The following is a 14,015-nucleotide window of genomic DNA, read 5'->3' on the forward strand; positions in this document are numbered from 1 at the left end:
CTCCCGTTGATCGTCGATTTGCTCGAATGGGCCCAGTAACGTCTCCATTGGAGACTTTGTTGTTACTGTGTCTGGCATATCGAATACTCTCGGTAGCTTGCCGGGCTCTCCGAGAGGGGTGCCGGGCTCTCCGAGAGGGGGAACAAATATTATTAATGTAAATTACATCTGTGAAGGATCACAAGTAAAAGATTATAAAAAAATCAAATCATATCTAAGAGCTTTCAGCAAAAAGAATCTGTTTATAAGGTACTATTCAATATTACTGTACTGTAAAGTAATGGCAGTAATATTTATTAAACATTTAATTCTGTTCCAGGCCTGCTGAGTCTAATAAGTATATTAACATATTTAATTCTCACAATCTTGAGAATATAACATTATTATTATCTTTTTATAGGTAAAGTGATGAGGATCAGAGGTTAAACACTTCACAAGGTCACACAGTTACAGTCAGTCAGCACTGAATCCAGCAAATCATCCTCTTAATCACAATGCTCTAATTACAACAAGAATAAGAGGGATACTTCAAAGAACTAATTGAAGTAATAATATTTTCACTTGCTTAAGGCTCGTTCTCCTTGTTTTAAATTATACAAAATAGGTTAAGATTTGAAATAATGAGTAATGTATTATCATGCAGCTGTGGATTCTATGATTGGAACATCTACTTTTATTTAATATTTGAATATTTCTACTTCTATGCTAAAAGTAAAGGATATATGATATTTATCTTTTCTAACCGTTTCATGACCAAAAATGGCACAGTTCAAGTTGGTTGGTTGTACTTGATATCCTACCTAGCTACTGACTTTTTTTTTTCTCTCCATTCTACTTCTGTTCCCATCAAATATTTCCTGTTTCCAACTTTGGCTTATTCATCTTTAGTCAGTTTCTTGTCAGTAATTCCATTTACTCTGTGACAGGGTAAATAATCACAGGCTCTGAGCCTGAGTCTTGGTTTTTCAAAAATGCTACTAATTTTATCTGCATTTGTGGGCAAATCTTAATTCTCCTAAGTTTGTTTATGGATTTACAAAATCTAGATAATAAATAAGAATGCCCTCCCAGAATTTGTGATTAAATGAGATAAATACGCCTCTAGTGAACTATAAAGCACTCTCTAAATAGAACAATTTATTACTGAGTATAAAAAGTTTTACCTCCTTCTTTGAAAAAGACATGTATGGTAACACTGAGGCAAAATAAAACAGATCAACCTTCTATCTTGAAGCTGCTCTTAATTATACAATTATTCCACGAAGACCAAATGAGTTCAAGTGTCCAGTACTCAGCAAATCTGTAGATAATGCCTGTTTGATCCCTAGTATTCTTAGCCTAATCTTTATGGGTCAGTTGTTTAGAGGTCTGAGACATGATAAAATCAGAAAGCACCAGGGATGGGATTTTTGCATTATGGACCAAATTCAAATTCACCCCCACTTATGAGGTCAATCAACAACAAGAAAAGCAAGATCTCTTTAATGTGTTCTTCTTTTCATTACCTGGATGTTATTTAACGGAGTGGAAGAAGTAACTGGCAAGATACAAAGGGGTTTTCGGGGGGAGAACGTAAACAAGGCCATATCTTCAGGGTTCCGCTTTCCTCCCCAGATACTGCATCTCACCCAGCGAAGCAAAAAGGCAGTCTTCTCAGCTTTCAGCTAGCAAACCTACTTAAAGAGTGGCAGTTCCTTCAGCTCTTTTATCTTTGAGTTATAGCTTGGCAACTATCCAGTACCTAGCACCATTCACTCTTACACATGAGATCAGACTGCAGAATATCTGGTAGAAGTCAGCAGACCAGTCTTGTTAGGTGTTAAATTACAACATTAATGAAGTTGCATAACAAAGCTCATAGGAGCTATATATCCTTTTTTGTTTCCGGTTTCCTTCCCCTCCTGTACATCTACTCTTCAATTCATTCCAAACTGGCTTCTGTTCACAACCTGTCACTTACTCTGCTTGCCAAGTTTGTCCAATACATCCAAGTGCTAAATCCTATGGGTGAATCATGGCTCTCATTTCATTCAACTCCTATTAACATATGATGTAGTCAAGCACTTCTTCCCTCACGAAGCCCTCTTTGCTACAGTGTCTTAGGACACTGTCTTTTCTCACTTTCTTCATTTTCACAGTGCCCCTTGCCAGCTCCCCTTTCGCTGTGGAAGTATGAAATGAGAGTCCCTTAAGATTCGCTTTCTGGATCTTCACTCACTCTGTCTGAGGATATCATGCGCTAAGGCCACTGTCATGCTTCCTTTATGCTGATGCTCCCAAAATCATACGTTCACCTCACACATTCTGGGTTTTAAAGATCTTTTACTTGATCATTGTATAACTGAAACCCAAGCACAAAAATCTGTAAGTCTACAACTGTACCTCATGGTGTTTCACTAATAAAAATAAAAAAAAAATTAAAAAAAATTTATAAAATGGCACATAAAAAAAAAGATCTTTTACATCTAATTGCCTTGTATTTCTAATCAAAAGTCTTGGTCATACAGATTTACAGGTCCCAAATACAATATTTGTAAGGTTCGAATCTCTTTCATTTCTTTCCTCTCCATTTTACATTCTTAGTCCTACTCATTTCTTTTCTTTTCCTTTTTTGGTTGTTTGGGGCCACACCAGGTAGTGCTCAAAGCTTACTCCTGGCTCTTCGTTCAGGGATCACTCCCGACAGCTTGAAGGACTATATGGTACTGGGGATAGAACCAGGATCATCCACGTGCAAGGCAAGTGCCCTATCCTCTGTATATAGCTGTTTCGAGTACTTAATTAGGGAGGCATGTTTTAACTAGTTTATTTTCTTTTACCTTGCACTGTCTTTTCCTATTGAATGTGGAATTGTTGAGTACAGGCAACTTTTAAATTTAGCTTACTGGCTAGGGAAGATTGAGAGGAGACTGCAAAAGAATGAGAGAGTGGATAAAGTCAAAGAATCTGGTACTAATAGTCAATGATAAAAAGTTTTCAGTATTTGTGGTGCGGTGCTGGGGCTTTTGGCAAAATGAGAGAAAAATGTAGTGTTAGGAGGAAATTTTCTACAATGGTTTTAACATGTGGATACAGAGGGTAACATATGAATGAGGACAGTTGACTGGTTGCAGTGGACCTTTGCTGTTTATGGACAACCAGGATCTGAAAATCCCTTTTAATAAAGTCCAAAGAGGGGCAAGATAGACTCTAATTTTGGTATAAGCTAAAGCCTAAAGCTTTACTCCAATATCCCTCTCCCCCAGATGGCTTCCAACTGTGGAACGATTTCCTCCTGGCCCTCATTTCTATTGTTCTTGGGTATTAGTCTCATCCAATGTTTTCATTGTTGTTTTTTGTTTTTTAAAATATATATCCCACAAATGAGTGCAATCATTGGGATAGAGACCACCATGACAATGATAGTTGAAAGTGATCGTTCTGGATGGGAGCTTCGTGCTATATTGCAAATCATAATGTCCAAAAGGGGGGGCATTATGAGAGAGGGGGAGGGCTGGGCAGTGGGGGGGTGGCCAATCACGAACAGCTTTGTAACTATCTCATGCTGATTCAATAAAAATAAATAAATAAATAAATAAAGGCTGAAGCTCAGGCACTTAATTCTTCCTGTCTTGGAAATGAAACTCGGGAGAGTAATGCAAAAATCTAACAGTGAAAAGCAGTGTCTATTAGCCTGAAAATCCAAATGACATGGCCACATGTGCCCACAAGCTTTTGAAATTGCTATACAAAGTGTCATAACATTAAATAAAGGGATACAATTTGGGGGGCTTTCTCATTGCATGGATTTCAATCACTGACCATTAGGAGTGTCCTTCTTCCTAATGATTAAGTCTGATATGTGGCCAAGAAGAGACATGGTTAACTCTTCGATGCCCTTGCAAAAAAATATTGAGAGTCTATTATAGGTATTTTTTTCTCAGTCATTTTCTATCTTTCCATCCTTTTCTGATTGTTCTTCTATTCTATCCCCACTCCCGTTCCTATGTTTATGTATTCTTCTAGTCTGAAGGTCATTTCACTGCAGAATGATTTGGATGTTGCCCTATTCCACAGGCACCTTATTCCACAGCTTCCAGAATAACTTTTTCTGTGCTTACCCTGACTCCTGAGAAGCTCTACACTAGAGTCCTAACCAGTGTACCCAAAGACTGTTAATCTAATTCCCAATCTAATACTGCACAAGAAAGAGCAACAGCTTTTCTTTCTTTCTGGACATGGAGCTTCTAGATGAGAATATTATGAAAAGTAACAAGACATGATTAAAGTGTTTTAAAAAATATTTTAAATTTATTTATGAGACTGAAAATGTAAATACCTGCTTAAATAAAATTTTGGTATTATCAGGGTGACTATATATGTATATATGTGTTGCAAACTCTAAAATTCTGACTTTTATTTATTTATTTAGGATATGAAACTTCATTTATTTATAAAAAGCATTTTCTTTTTATAAATAAAGTGATCAAATAAAGAAAATGATCAATTTCTGTTTGATTCCATTTTCAAAATAAAACATTGGTGAATTAGATATTGAACAAGAAGGTAATAGCATGGCAGCAATGTAGGGATAAGGTTATGAGAGTCAGTAAAATTCTGACTTTTAAAGGTAACTTTTTAGGGGCTGGAGCGATAGCACAGTGGGTAAGGTGTTTGCCTTGCATGCGGCCAACCCGGGTTCGAATCCCAGCATCCCATATGGTCCCCTGAGCACTGCCAGGAGTAATTCCTGAGTGCAGAGCCAGGAGTAACCCCTGAGCATCACCGGGCATGACCAAAAAAGCAAAAAAAAAAAAAAAAAGGTAACTTTTTAGTGGTGGAAATGAAACAAAGCCTCAGTTTTAAAATTTTTAAATTCTTGATATAGGTTAGTGAAAGAAAATGTTTGGAAATGATATAATTCCTGACTTTCCTTTTTCATCAGTAAAAATAGAATCTACAAAGCAGCTGAAAATATGCAAGAAAATTCTATGGTTTCTAATAATTCTTGGAGATAATTTTTAGTTCTGATACAAAACAGAGAAGTGATTCTGTTAAATGTCTGAGCTGACCACAGTTCCTTAGCTCTCATACATTAAGCTAAAGAAAAAAGAGTAGAATTGTACTGTAGCTTGGAAGAGCACATGAGGTTCATATTTGATGTTAATGTGAGTCACAGATGTGCTAAATGCACAGTCCTTATATTTATATACTTGGAGAAAACATCTAAAAATATGTTCAGTAGGTATGTACTTTGTACCTTGACTTCAAAGAAAAGTCTTCATTTGAAACACTTTTAGGGATGAGGCGCAAGAAAAATAAATTAGGCTTGGGTAGACGGTACACATGAATTAAACTGTCAATATTCAATATACCTATATCTTTAGCATTTGTTTTCCAAGTCAAGATACTTTTTAGCTACAAGGAAAATTAATCCAACATACTACAGAAACAATATAGGACTGAATTCCTCTTGAAACAGAATTATTTTGTGATCTAAATTTATGATTTTGAATCAATATTTGGCATATGCATATCAAGTAATGAAATTTGAAATAAAATAACTTTCATTCTAATCAGTAGTCATGTGATATCTTTATATGATATTAATTTGAAGATCTACTATTTACTAGCAACAAGGTTATAAGGTCTAATGCAAGAAAATTTTGAAATAATAGTCATCTATCGCATATCACTATATTACATATATGTATATACACACTACTCTGTAAATACAGCAGTGTAGGATAACATTGGTTCGTCCTTTCTCCCTTGCTTCAGGGAGCTTAAGTTAACTGGGTTACACCCATCATGGTGCTCCTGAGGCACTCCCATTGTTCTTAATTTATCTTTAACTTCTCCTCTGTGCTCTGCTTCTCCTATGTGTTAATCACTTATATCCCCAAATCAGACTCTGTGACATGTTGTCAGATTCTTCTGAGGACTCTAGATTTTGCATATGCAAGTGAAATAATGCATTTTTTTCTTTCCCTTATATCCTTTGCATAGTTTATTTCAGAGCAATGTCCTTTTTGTATAGACACAGGAAGACAGTTAATGCTATGCTTTTGTAACTTGGGTGTCAACTGACTCTGAAAATATTTACTCCTGCATATCTGTCATATTTACTTGATTTAAGCCTCAGTTAACCTTAGTTCCTAGCACCCCAAAAGAAGAGCCCCTATGAAGAGATTAGATGGATCTAGGGAAAGCTGTAAGCTACCCTGGCATTGAAACGGGACAGGCCAAGCATCATAAAACTATAATAAGTTAAGAGCATGGTCATGGATAAACTCTGTCATGTCCCAAAAGAAGTAACTAGATCAAGACCCTGCTGGGGTTAGGAAAGACAAATCTGGCCTGAGGATTTTAGTCTGGGATCTTCAGTGAGATGTCCCCAGGAGAGCCACCCTTTAAGCTTAATATATCTCTAACTGTGTCCATAAAAAATGACTAATATATTAAAAAGTAAATTTAAGATGACTGCTTAAATGGATATAGACAAGGAAAGTAGATGAAATTCTGCCCTTGAGTGGAACTCCTAGCAGGATGAGATCTTTGTCCTAGAAGACCTCTGCACCCCTCCCCCCCGCAACAACCCCCAAAGGTTTTACATAAATCGATTGTGCTATCTCACCTAGCAGTATTTGCTACTCCAAACAAACACTGGGGGATTGGGTAGAGGACAAAGGCTGTGAGACTGGGCAGAGGGAGACTAGCATGAGGAAAGTAGGAGTAGGGAATGAGGGGCAATATGAGACTGGAATATGTGTGCGAAGAGAATGGAATAAATGGCCTGGCAGAGACTGGAATAAACTGTGACTGATCACCAACCAGCTTGGTGGCCCCGTTTCCTCCTTTGTGCATTTGTGCATATCTATATCTATATCTATATAGAAAAGAACAGGTTTATAGATATAGATATATAAAGAAAAGAACAGGTTTTGTATTTTTGCATATTTTTTAGTGTTTTCAAATTTTTCATTTTTGCCGTAACTCAGTGCTCAGTGACCACTCTGGCAGTACTAGGAGTCAGTATGAGTTGCAGGCATTATCATGGCCGGAGCCACATGCAATGCAAGTGCTTTTAACCTCTGAACTATCTCTCTAGCTCTGTTTTTTTAAAAAATTTTTCTTTTTTTCTTGGAAGTGGGGGGTGTGATACCTAGAAGTACTCAGGGGTTACTCCTGACTGCTCAGGGGACTACATGGGGGAAAGTGCCTTAACTAGACCGGTTTTCTATAATTTTAAAAGTATTCATTACTCTAGGCTTATTTAATAGTTACTTTCTCAAAACCGATTATAGGGTCTGTGAGTGTAGGGAAGATCAAGAGATCAAGAAATATCAGTTGAATATTGAAATATGCAAAATTATGTGGCAAAGGGGAGAAAGTATAAATTTAACTATACAAACAATTATTGTAATGGGTGTGGCTAAAGACAGAAAAAATATTGGGAAAATACTAGAAGATGAGACAACAAACTATTAATAACGGAATTAAGATGGAAGAACTCCAGGGGCTAGAGTGATTGTATAGTGGGTAGGGTGCTTGCCTAAGCACTGAGCACTACCGGGAGTGGCCCCCAAAGAGAAACAAACAAAGAGAAAAAAGTATTCTGAATTGTTTTTCTTCCATTGTCTTAAAATATGGGCTGGAGCAATAGCACAGTGGGTAGGGCGTTAGCCTTGCACACAGCTGACCTGGGTTTGATTCCTCCGCCCCTGGCAGTAGCCTGGCAAGCTACTGAGAGCATCTTGACTGCATGACAAAGCCTGATAAGCTCCCCGTGATGTATTTGATATGCCAAAAAAACAGTAACAAGTTTCACAATGGAGACATTACTGGTGCCTGCTCAAGCAAATGGATGAACAACGGGAGGACAGTGTTACAGTGCTACAGTCTTAAAATATATTTATTATGCTGCAATACAGACACTCTGATGTACATACAAGTAAAATTTAGTGCTTACCTCTCTTTCATCCATATTCAGCCATTGCTTTGGATCTTCTTCAGTGGCCAGGAAGGCTATCAATTCCAAAGCAGTAAGACGAGTTTGACGTCTTGAGGAGACAAATATCAAAACAGGTTTGGCTGGAGAATGGCTTCTAATTGCTATTGAAAAGTTATGGAAAATAAAATGATAAGGCGTTCTCATAGGAACCTGAGTTTTATTCAGATGTTCAAAGGAGTATCTCACTGCTGTACAGAAGTGAATTTTTTATTTGGTATAAAAGCTGGCAAAATTCCAGGTCCTACAGGGATCTGAGAGCACCCGGTTGAAATGAAGGGAAAGGAAAAGCGAGCTGGTTTGTGGAGGTGGGATGCCTGTATAGGGAGGTCTACTCTGTTGACTCCTAGTTCTGTTCTGAGCTGCAGAGGAATTTTTTCACTAGTAAAAAATTAAAAAAGAAATATTCAAGTGTAAAAAAACAAAACAAAACACAAAAATCTAAGGCACTCCACTCAGAATCTGAGAGTTCTGTTGCTCACATACAGAATCTCAGGTGAAAAGTTCGATTCTGGAGTTAAATTTCTCCTCACCTAAATAAGATTACTACAGAGGTAATTGGTGCTGAGGTCTGGGGAACAGCCAGCTACTGCAGGGTGATGAAATCTGTTTAAGGAAAGCCACCAAAAAATATTTTCATTTTTGCATTTTGGAAAAGAGTTCATATCAATAAACTGGTAAGACTTAAGTCATCAGCCTGTTTGTCTTTTTTCTTTTTTAAAGAAACTTGTAAGGTTTTGAGAGGAAAGACAAGAGAATATTAAAAAGAGCTGAAAAAAACAAAGTCTGAAATCTGCATCTGAGGCATGGCACATGGGAAGGAGAAAATGACAGGAGTAGTTGAAATCTGGGAATTGAGACCAAAAACAAAATTATACTTAAAGAGCCACGAAAAATCATGTGATCCAACTGGAAATGAGGTTCTTCATAGGTGTCAGTTTATATGAGAGCTCCGAAATGCAGAAAAGATGACACCAGTAGAATTTATCTTAGGCTTTGTAGCTTTCTTAAAGCAGTCAGAGGTATTTAAACTATGTGAAAAACTTTAAGCTGCTTGTAATTTCTGGTTTGAAATGTGAGGATTTTTATTTTTTATGGGCTAAGAAACAAGGTTTATAATGGAAATTTTAACATGACTCTATTTCCTGAGAGTGAGAAATAAAACTATGATAAAATCATATTTTCTAAGCTCCAAGATACATAGTTATCTACTATAGGTACAATAATTTATAAGGATTGCTACTGTAACAATATCATATCTAGAATACGTATAAGTATTTCAGCTCATTATTGCTGATTTACATAACACAAAATGAAAATGAATGGTTCATTGTAATCATTGGTATGCAATCCTTTAATCAGATACAAGAAATTGCAACAATACTTAGTATTAAAAATAAACTCATTTATTTTTTCACTCCGAGTTTATCAGGTTATTACTAAACACAAATGGTTCTGATAAATCCTATTAGTGAGTCAATGTTCAAAATGCACATATTACTACAATATTGGTATCATTTGTACACATAACCATGAATGAATGTCTCTTTTTTAAATGTCAACATTTAATGGATTTTTGCTGCTGCAAGAACAGGTGTAGCTGAACAGCTCACGGCAGATTTATTGTTCATTAGTGATTTTGTACACTGCTTCTGTGGAGGTGTAAATAATCTGAACTGCCAAGATTGGTCTCTAGTTCACAATCAATACTTTGCTTCTGTCATAAGGCTAATTATAGCAGCTAAAAAGTCACCTCACAACTGTCACCTCACAATCAGCAGCAGTTCACATTAGAGAATTTATTTTGAAGGTTATTTTTAATTGATATAATAAATATTCCTTATGCAGTCTAAACAAAACATGTTTCAATAAAGTAAGTGTTATTTATAACACATTCCTGCTTGTCTAATTTGTTATAAAATAAAGAAAGAATAAAATTAAACACAAAAGCAGAAGCAACATTTAAAAAAGATCTGGAATGTCTAAGTTTTATAGTTTCTGGTAAAAATGAAAACATTTTCTCCCCTTCAAAACAACCCAAGTTAGTCAGAATATATTTAGTTGTTTCTAGAAGGGAAAAATGATTGCTATTTAATTCCAGGAATATAAAGCTTACCCTGGAATGTAGGCTTATTCATACTAGCCATCCGAGGACAGTAATGTTGACCTGGGAAACCTTGAATGTGAACTTCTAGTGGAACTGGACGTACTGATGGTCGGAAATTGAACAAGCCCATCTACATGAAGACAAGAGAGAAATCACCGAGTTCAATTTTTACATATACTTGTACTTTTGTACAGTGCCTCCTTAATTTGTCTACTACATCACAGTTTTATATGTCTAATCTATCAATCTTCCACCTACCTGATTAATATTGAGCCAGTCAGCAAGGTCTCTGGCATTGGCTAATGCAGTAGATAGTCCAACTATTCTAACAGGCTTTTCTGTGTGTGATGAGATAAAATTTGTTCTCGATACAATGACCTCTAGAACAGGGCCTCTTTCTTCCCCTAGGAAAGAATCACAATGTATGTTAACCATTTAGCAAGTCCTGTTGGCTAGCTGCTAAAGAAAAGAGAGATCAATCTACAAACTTGCACCTACCAAGTAGATGGATCTCATCGATGATGAGAATAGTGACCTGCTTTACATAGTTCCGATTCTGCCAGCTCCTGCTGACTCCATCCCACTTCTCGGGTGTGGTGACGATAAGGTCAGCTTTGGCGATGGATTTCATATCAGGAGTAACATCTCCTGTTAATTCAATAACACTGGAGGGGAAGAAAAATGACAGGGTCAGCCTTGACAATGGACTTTATATTAGGAGTAACATTCCCTGTTAGTTCATTAACAGTGGAGGGGAAGAAAAATGATACCTTTATAACTATTTTGGTACCACATGACCTTGGAAGAGCAAAAATACCTTTTAAAATTAAGTTTTATAATGCTTAAAATTATTTTAACCTCTCTTTGGTTTTCTAAATTTTCTGATACTTTAGTTCTTTCATTCCATGAAAGCAAGAATGATAATTTGAAATCACAATCTAACTTTGTGCATATATGCAAGTGTCCAACATTGCTTTATGTTTATAAAATCTACCCTATGAGATGTTATTTATTTATTTATTTATTTTGCTTTTTGGGCCATACCCGGCAATGCACAGGGGTTACTCCTGGCTCATGGGCTCAGGAATTACTCCTGGCGGTGCTCTGAGAAACATATGGGATGCTGGGAATCAACCCAGGTTGGCCGCATGCAAGGCAAACGCCCTATCCACTGTGCTATCGCTCCAGTCCTGCTAAGAAATTTTAGAGTTGAACTTCTATCTTCTTTTCCATATGATGAATTAGGTAAGTTATTAGTGCAATAAGGAAGCATTACAATAAGAATATGATGATGTACAAACTTCATTTTTTAGATATATTAGGGAAAAATCAACTTATTGATCATAAAGGTGGTGAAAAATATGTAACACTTCATTTTGAGCAAATTCTAGTAATTAATACAAAAAAGGGAAATTTGGAGACTACATAAAAATTATACCAGGGCTGAAGTGATAGTATAGAGAGTAGGGCATTTTCTTTGCACAAAGCCGATCTGGGTTCAATCCCCAGCATCCCATATGGTCCCCTGAGCCTGCCAGGAGTGATTCTGAAGTGCAGAACTAGGAGTGACCTCTGAACAATGATGGGTACTTCCCCGAAACAAAAAATAAATGAACAAAAAAAAATTACATAAACATTAAATATCCTTTACATTCTTTTTTATACTCAAATAAAAACAGGGCAAGATTATCTCCACCAGGTATAGTGTTCCTACAGCTATTGCATATTTTTACCCATTATTATTTTTGTCATTTTAAACATTAATGCATACATGAAATTCAAAGAGTATCTAGTCTGAGAGATATCCATTTTCCAGTCACTTAGATCTCATTTAGAAACAATCCTCTATTTATTACACTTCTTGTTTGCTTTTCAGATTGTTTAAGGCTTGTTCCTGTGGAGCTTAGGGGACCATAAATGGTGCTGGAGATCAACCCCAGGACTGACTATGTGCAAGGCGAGCTCTTAACCTGTACTATCTCTCCAGGTGTCTTTACTAATTTTTTAAAGAAAACAATATAGGATATTTAAAGCAATTTTTATAATACCGGTGGAGATCACTCCTTCAATATACAATGAGCTCATTCTTTTATTTTTATTTTATTTTGCTTTTTGGGTCCACACATGGGTTATTCCTGGCTCTGCACTCAGGAATTACTCCTGGTGGTGCTTTGGAGGAATAGAACCTGTGTCAGCTGCATGCAAGGCAAACACTCTACCTGCTGTACTATTGCTCTGGCTTTGAGTTCATTCCTTTATACAGTGACACCATGTCAAGTATTATTGTCATATTAGTGTCTTCTCTATCTTAACTATCTGCAACCCACACTTGTGGGAGATTCCAACCACTGACTACAATAGCAAAATGGGGTCAGGAGTGGAGAGAAAAAAAAAGAGAGGAGTGGGGGGGAGAGAGAGAGAAAGAGAGAGAAAGAGACAGAGAGAGACAGAGACAGAGAGAGAGGTGAAACTGGGGACACTGGTGCTGGGAAATTTAGACTGGTAGAGGGATGGGTGTTGGAACGCTGGAATGCTGTATGACTGGAACCTAATCATGAACAGTTTTAAAAGGGTCTATTTCACAGTGATTCAATAAGAAAAAAAATTCATAAAACCAACATCTTTTGGTATGACTTGTTTCTTTAAATTAGTCAAAGGATATCCTCTGGGAAAAGCAAGAAACTTACCGTTTTCCAAGTTTTTCTTCTATCCTAACTTTCCAGTCATCCATTCTTTCACGTACTAGGGCTTTTAGGGGTGCAATATATACGGCCTGAAAGATGAGCAGAGGACTCATGAAAATAGTAACAGCATTTTCAATAAAGGTAAATTCCATAAAATTTATCACAATGACAGTATAGTTTAAAATATATCTTCTACAACAAAGACTTAAATGTTAAATAGAAGTCATTAACATTCAATCTAGACTCAAGGAAAGAAATGTAATACATAAGAAAAATGTGAAAACAGAAAATCTGAAGTTGTTTTTGAAAATACCAGAGATATTTTCTAATAATATTTTTCATTTTCATTTCATCATCCTGTTATTCGTCGATTGCCTCGAGCAGGCCCCAGTAACATCTCTTTCATCCTAGCCCTGAGATTATATTCACAGCTCTTTAGGAGAATGAGACCCATCATTGTTACTGGTATTTGGCATATTTGGTACGCCACGGGGAGTTTGCCAGACTCTGCCCTGTGGGCAGGTTACATTCGATAGCCTGCAAGTTTGTCCAAAGTAGGAATGAGATAATAAGATGTCATAAAAAAAAAAAGTTCTGATAAGATGTCGCGCGGCCGCGAATGTGGCCACGCGGTTCCAGGATCTGGATTTTATAGTCTCTGATAATAATAATCATAAATAATAATAATAATCATAAATAGTAATAAATTTCTAATAATAATAATCATAAAATTTGGTTTATGATAAAAAAGTTTTTAAATGGTGGTATTTAAAAAATACCGGAGCAGAGCCCCGACAGCTGAAGACCTCCTGAACCAGCCACAGCCATGCTTAAGACCACTCTCCTGAGATCTCCAAGGCTGCTCAGATAGGGACTGGGCCACATCCACCCAGTTCCCCCATCTTCTAGTAGCTAGGCATTACTTACACCCACCAACTGCCCCTGGCGTTGTGTAATCCCATCAACGGCCAAGATCCAGAGACTATAAAACAAAGTTCCTGGAAGAGAAAAATGCAGAGTATCCTGCCCCTGTGCCAAGCTGTCCTCACTGGGGCTCCTTGGAGGGAGGTGGGTTGGGTTTCCCTCCCTGCCCTGAGCAGAGTTCCGGCAGCAGAAGACCTCTGGAACTCAGCCACAGCCATGCTCAAGACCACTCTCCACGCGCGCAGAAGAGCCTCACGCCTGAAGGAACCGGCAGATAAACTCAGGTGTACAGGACCCGGGGCTGAGATCT

General features: G+C 37.1%; 1 protein-coding gene across 1 annotated transcript in view; it reads right to left on the bottom strand.

Annotated features, from left to right (window-relative positions):
- ASCC3 (activating signal cointegrator 1 complex subunit 3) overlaps window positions 1-14,015 on the bottom strand; it is a 354,089-nt gene that overhangs the window by 111,272 nt on the left and 228,802 nt on the right. The window contains exons 26-30 of the mRNA XM_056125104.1: window positions 12,785-12,870; window positions 10,596-10,762; window positions 10,356-10,501; window positions 10,107-10,227; window positions 7,952-8,094 (exon numbers count right to left, since the gene is read on the bottom strand). Of these exons, the coding sequence (XP_055981079.1) occupies window positions 7,952-8,094; window positions 10,107-10,227; window positions 10,356-10,501; window positions 10,596-10,762; window positions 12,785-12,870 (663 nt within the window). The remainder of the gene's footprint in view (window positions 1-7,951; window positions 8,095-10,106; window positions 10,228-10,355; window positions 10,502-10,595; window positions 10,763-12,784; window positions 12,871-14,015) is intronic.

This window comes from Sorex fumeus, unplaced genomic scaffold (assembly GCF_029834395.1).
Source record: "Sorex fumeus unplaced genomic scaffold, SorFum_2.1 ptg000054l, whole genome shotgun sequence".
NCBI classification, from domain to species: Eukaryota; Metazoa; Chordata; class Mammalia; order Eulipotyphla; family Soricidae; genus Sorex; species Sorex fumeus.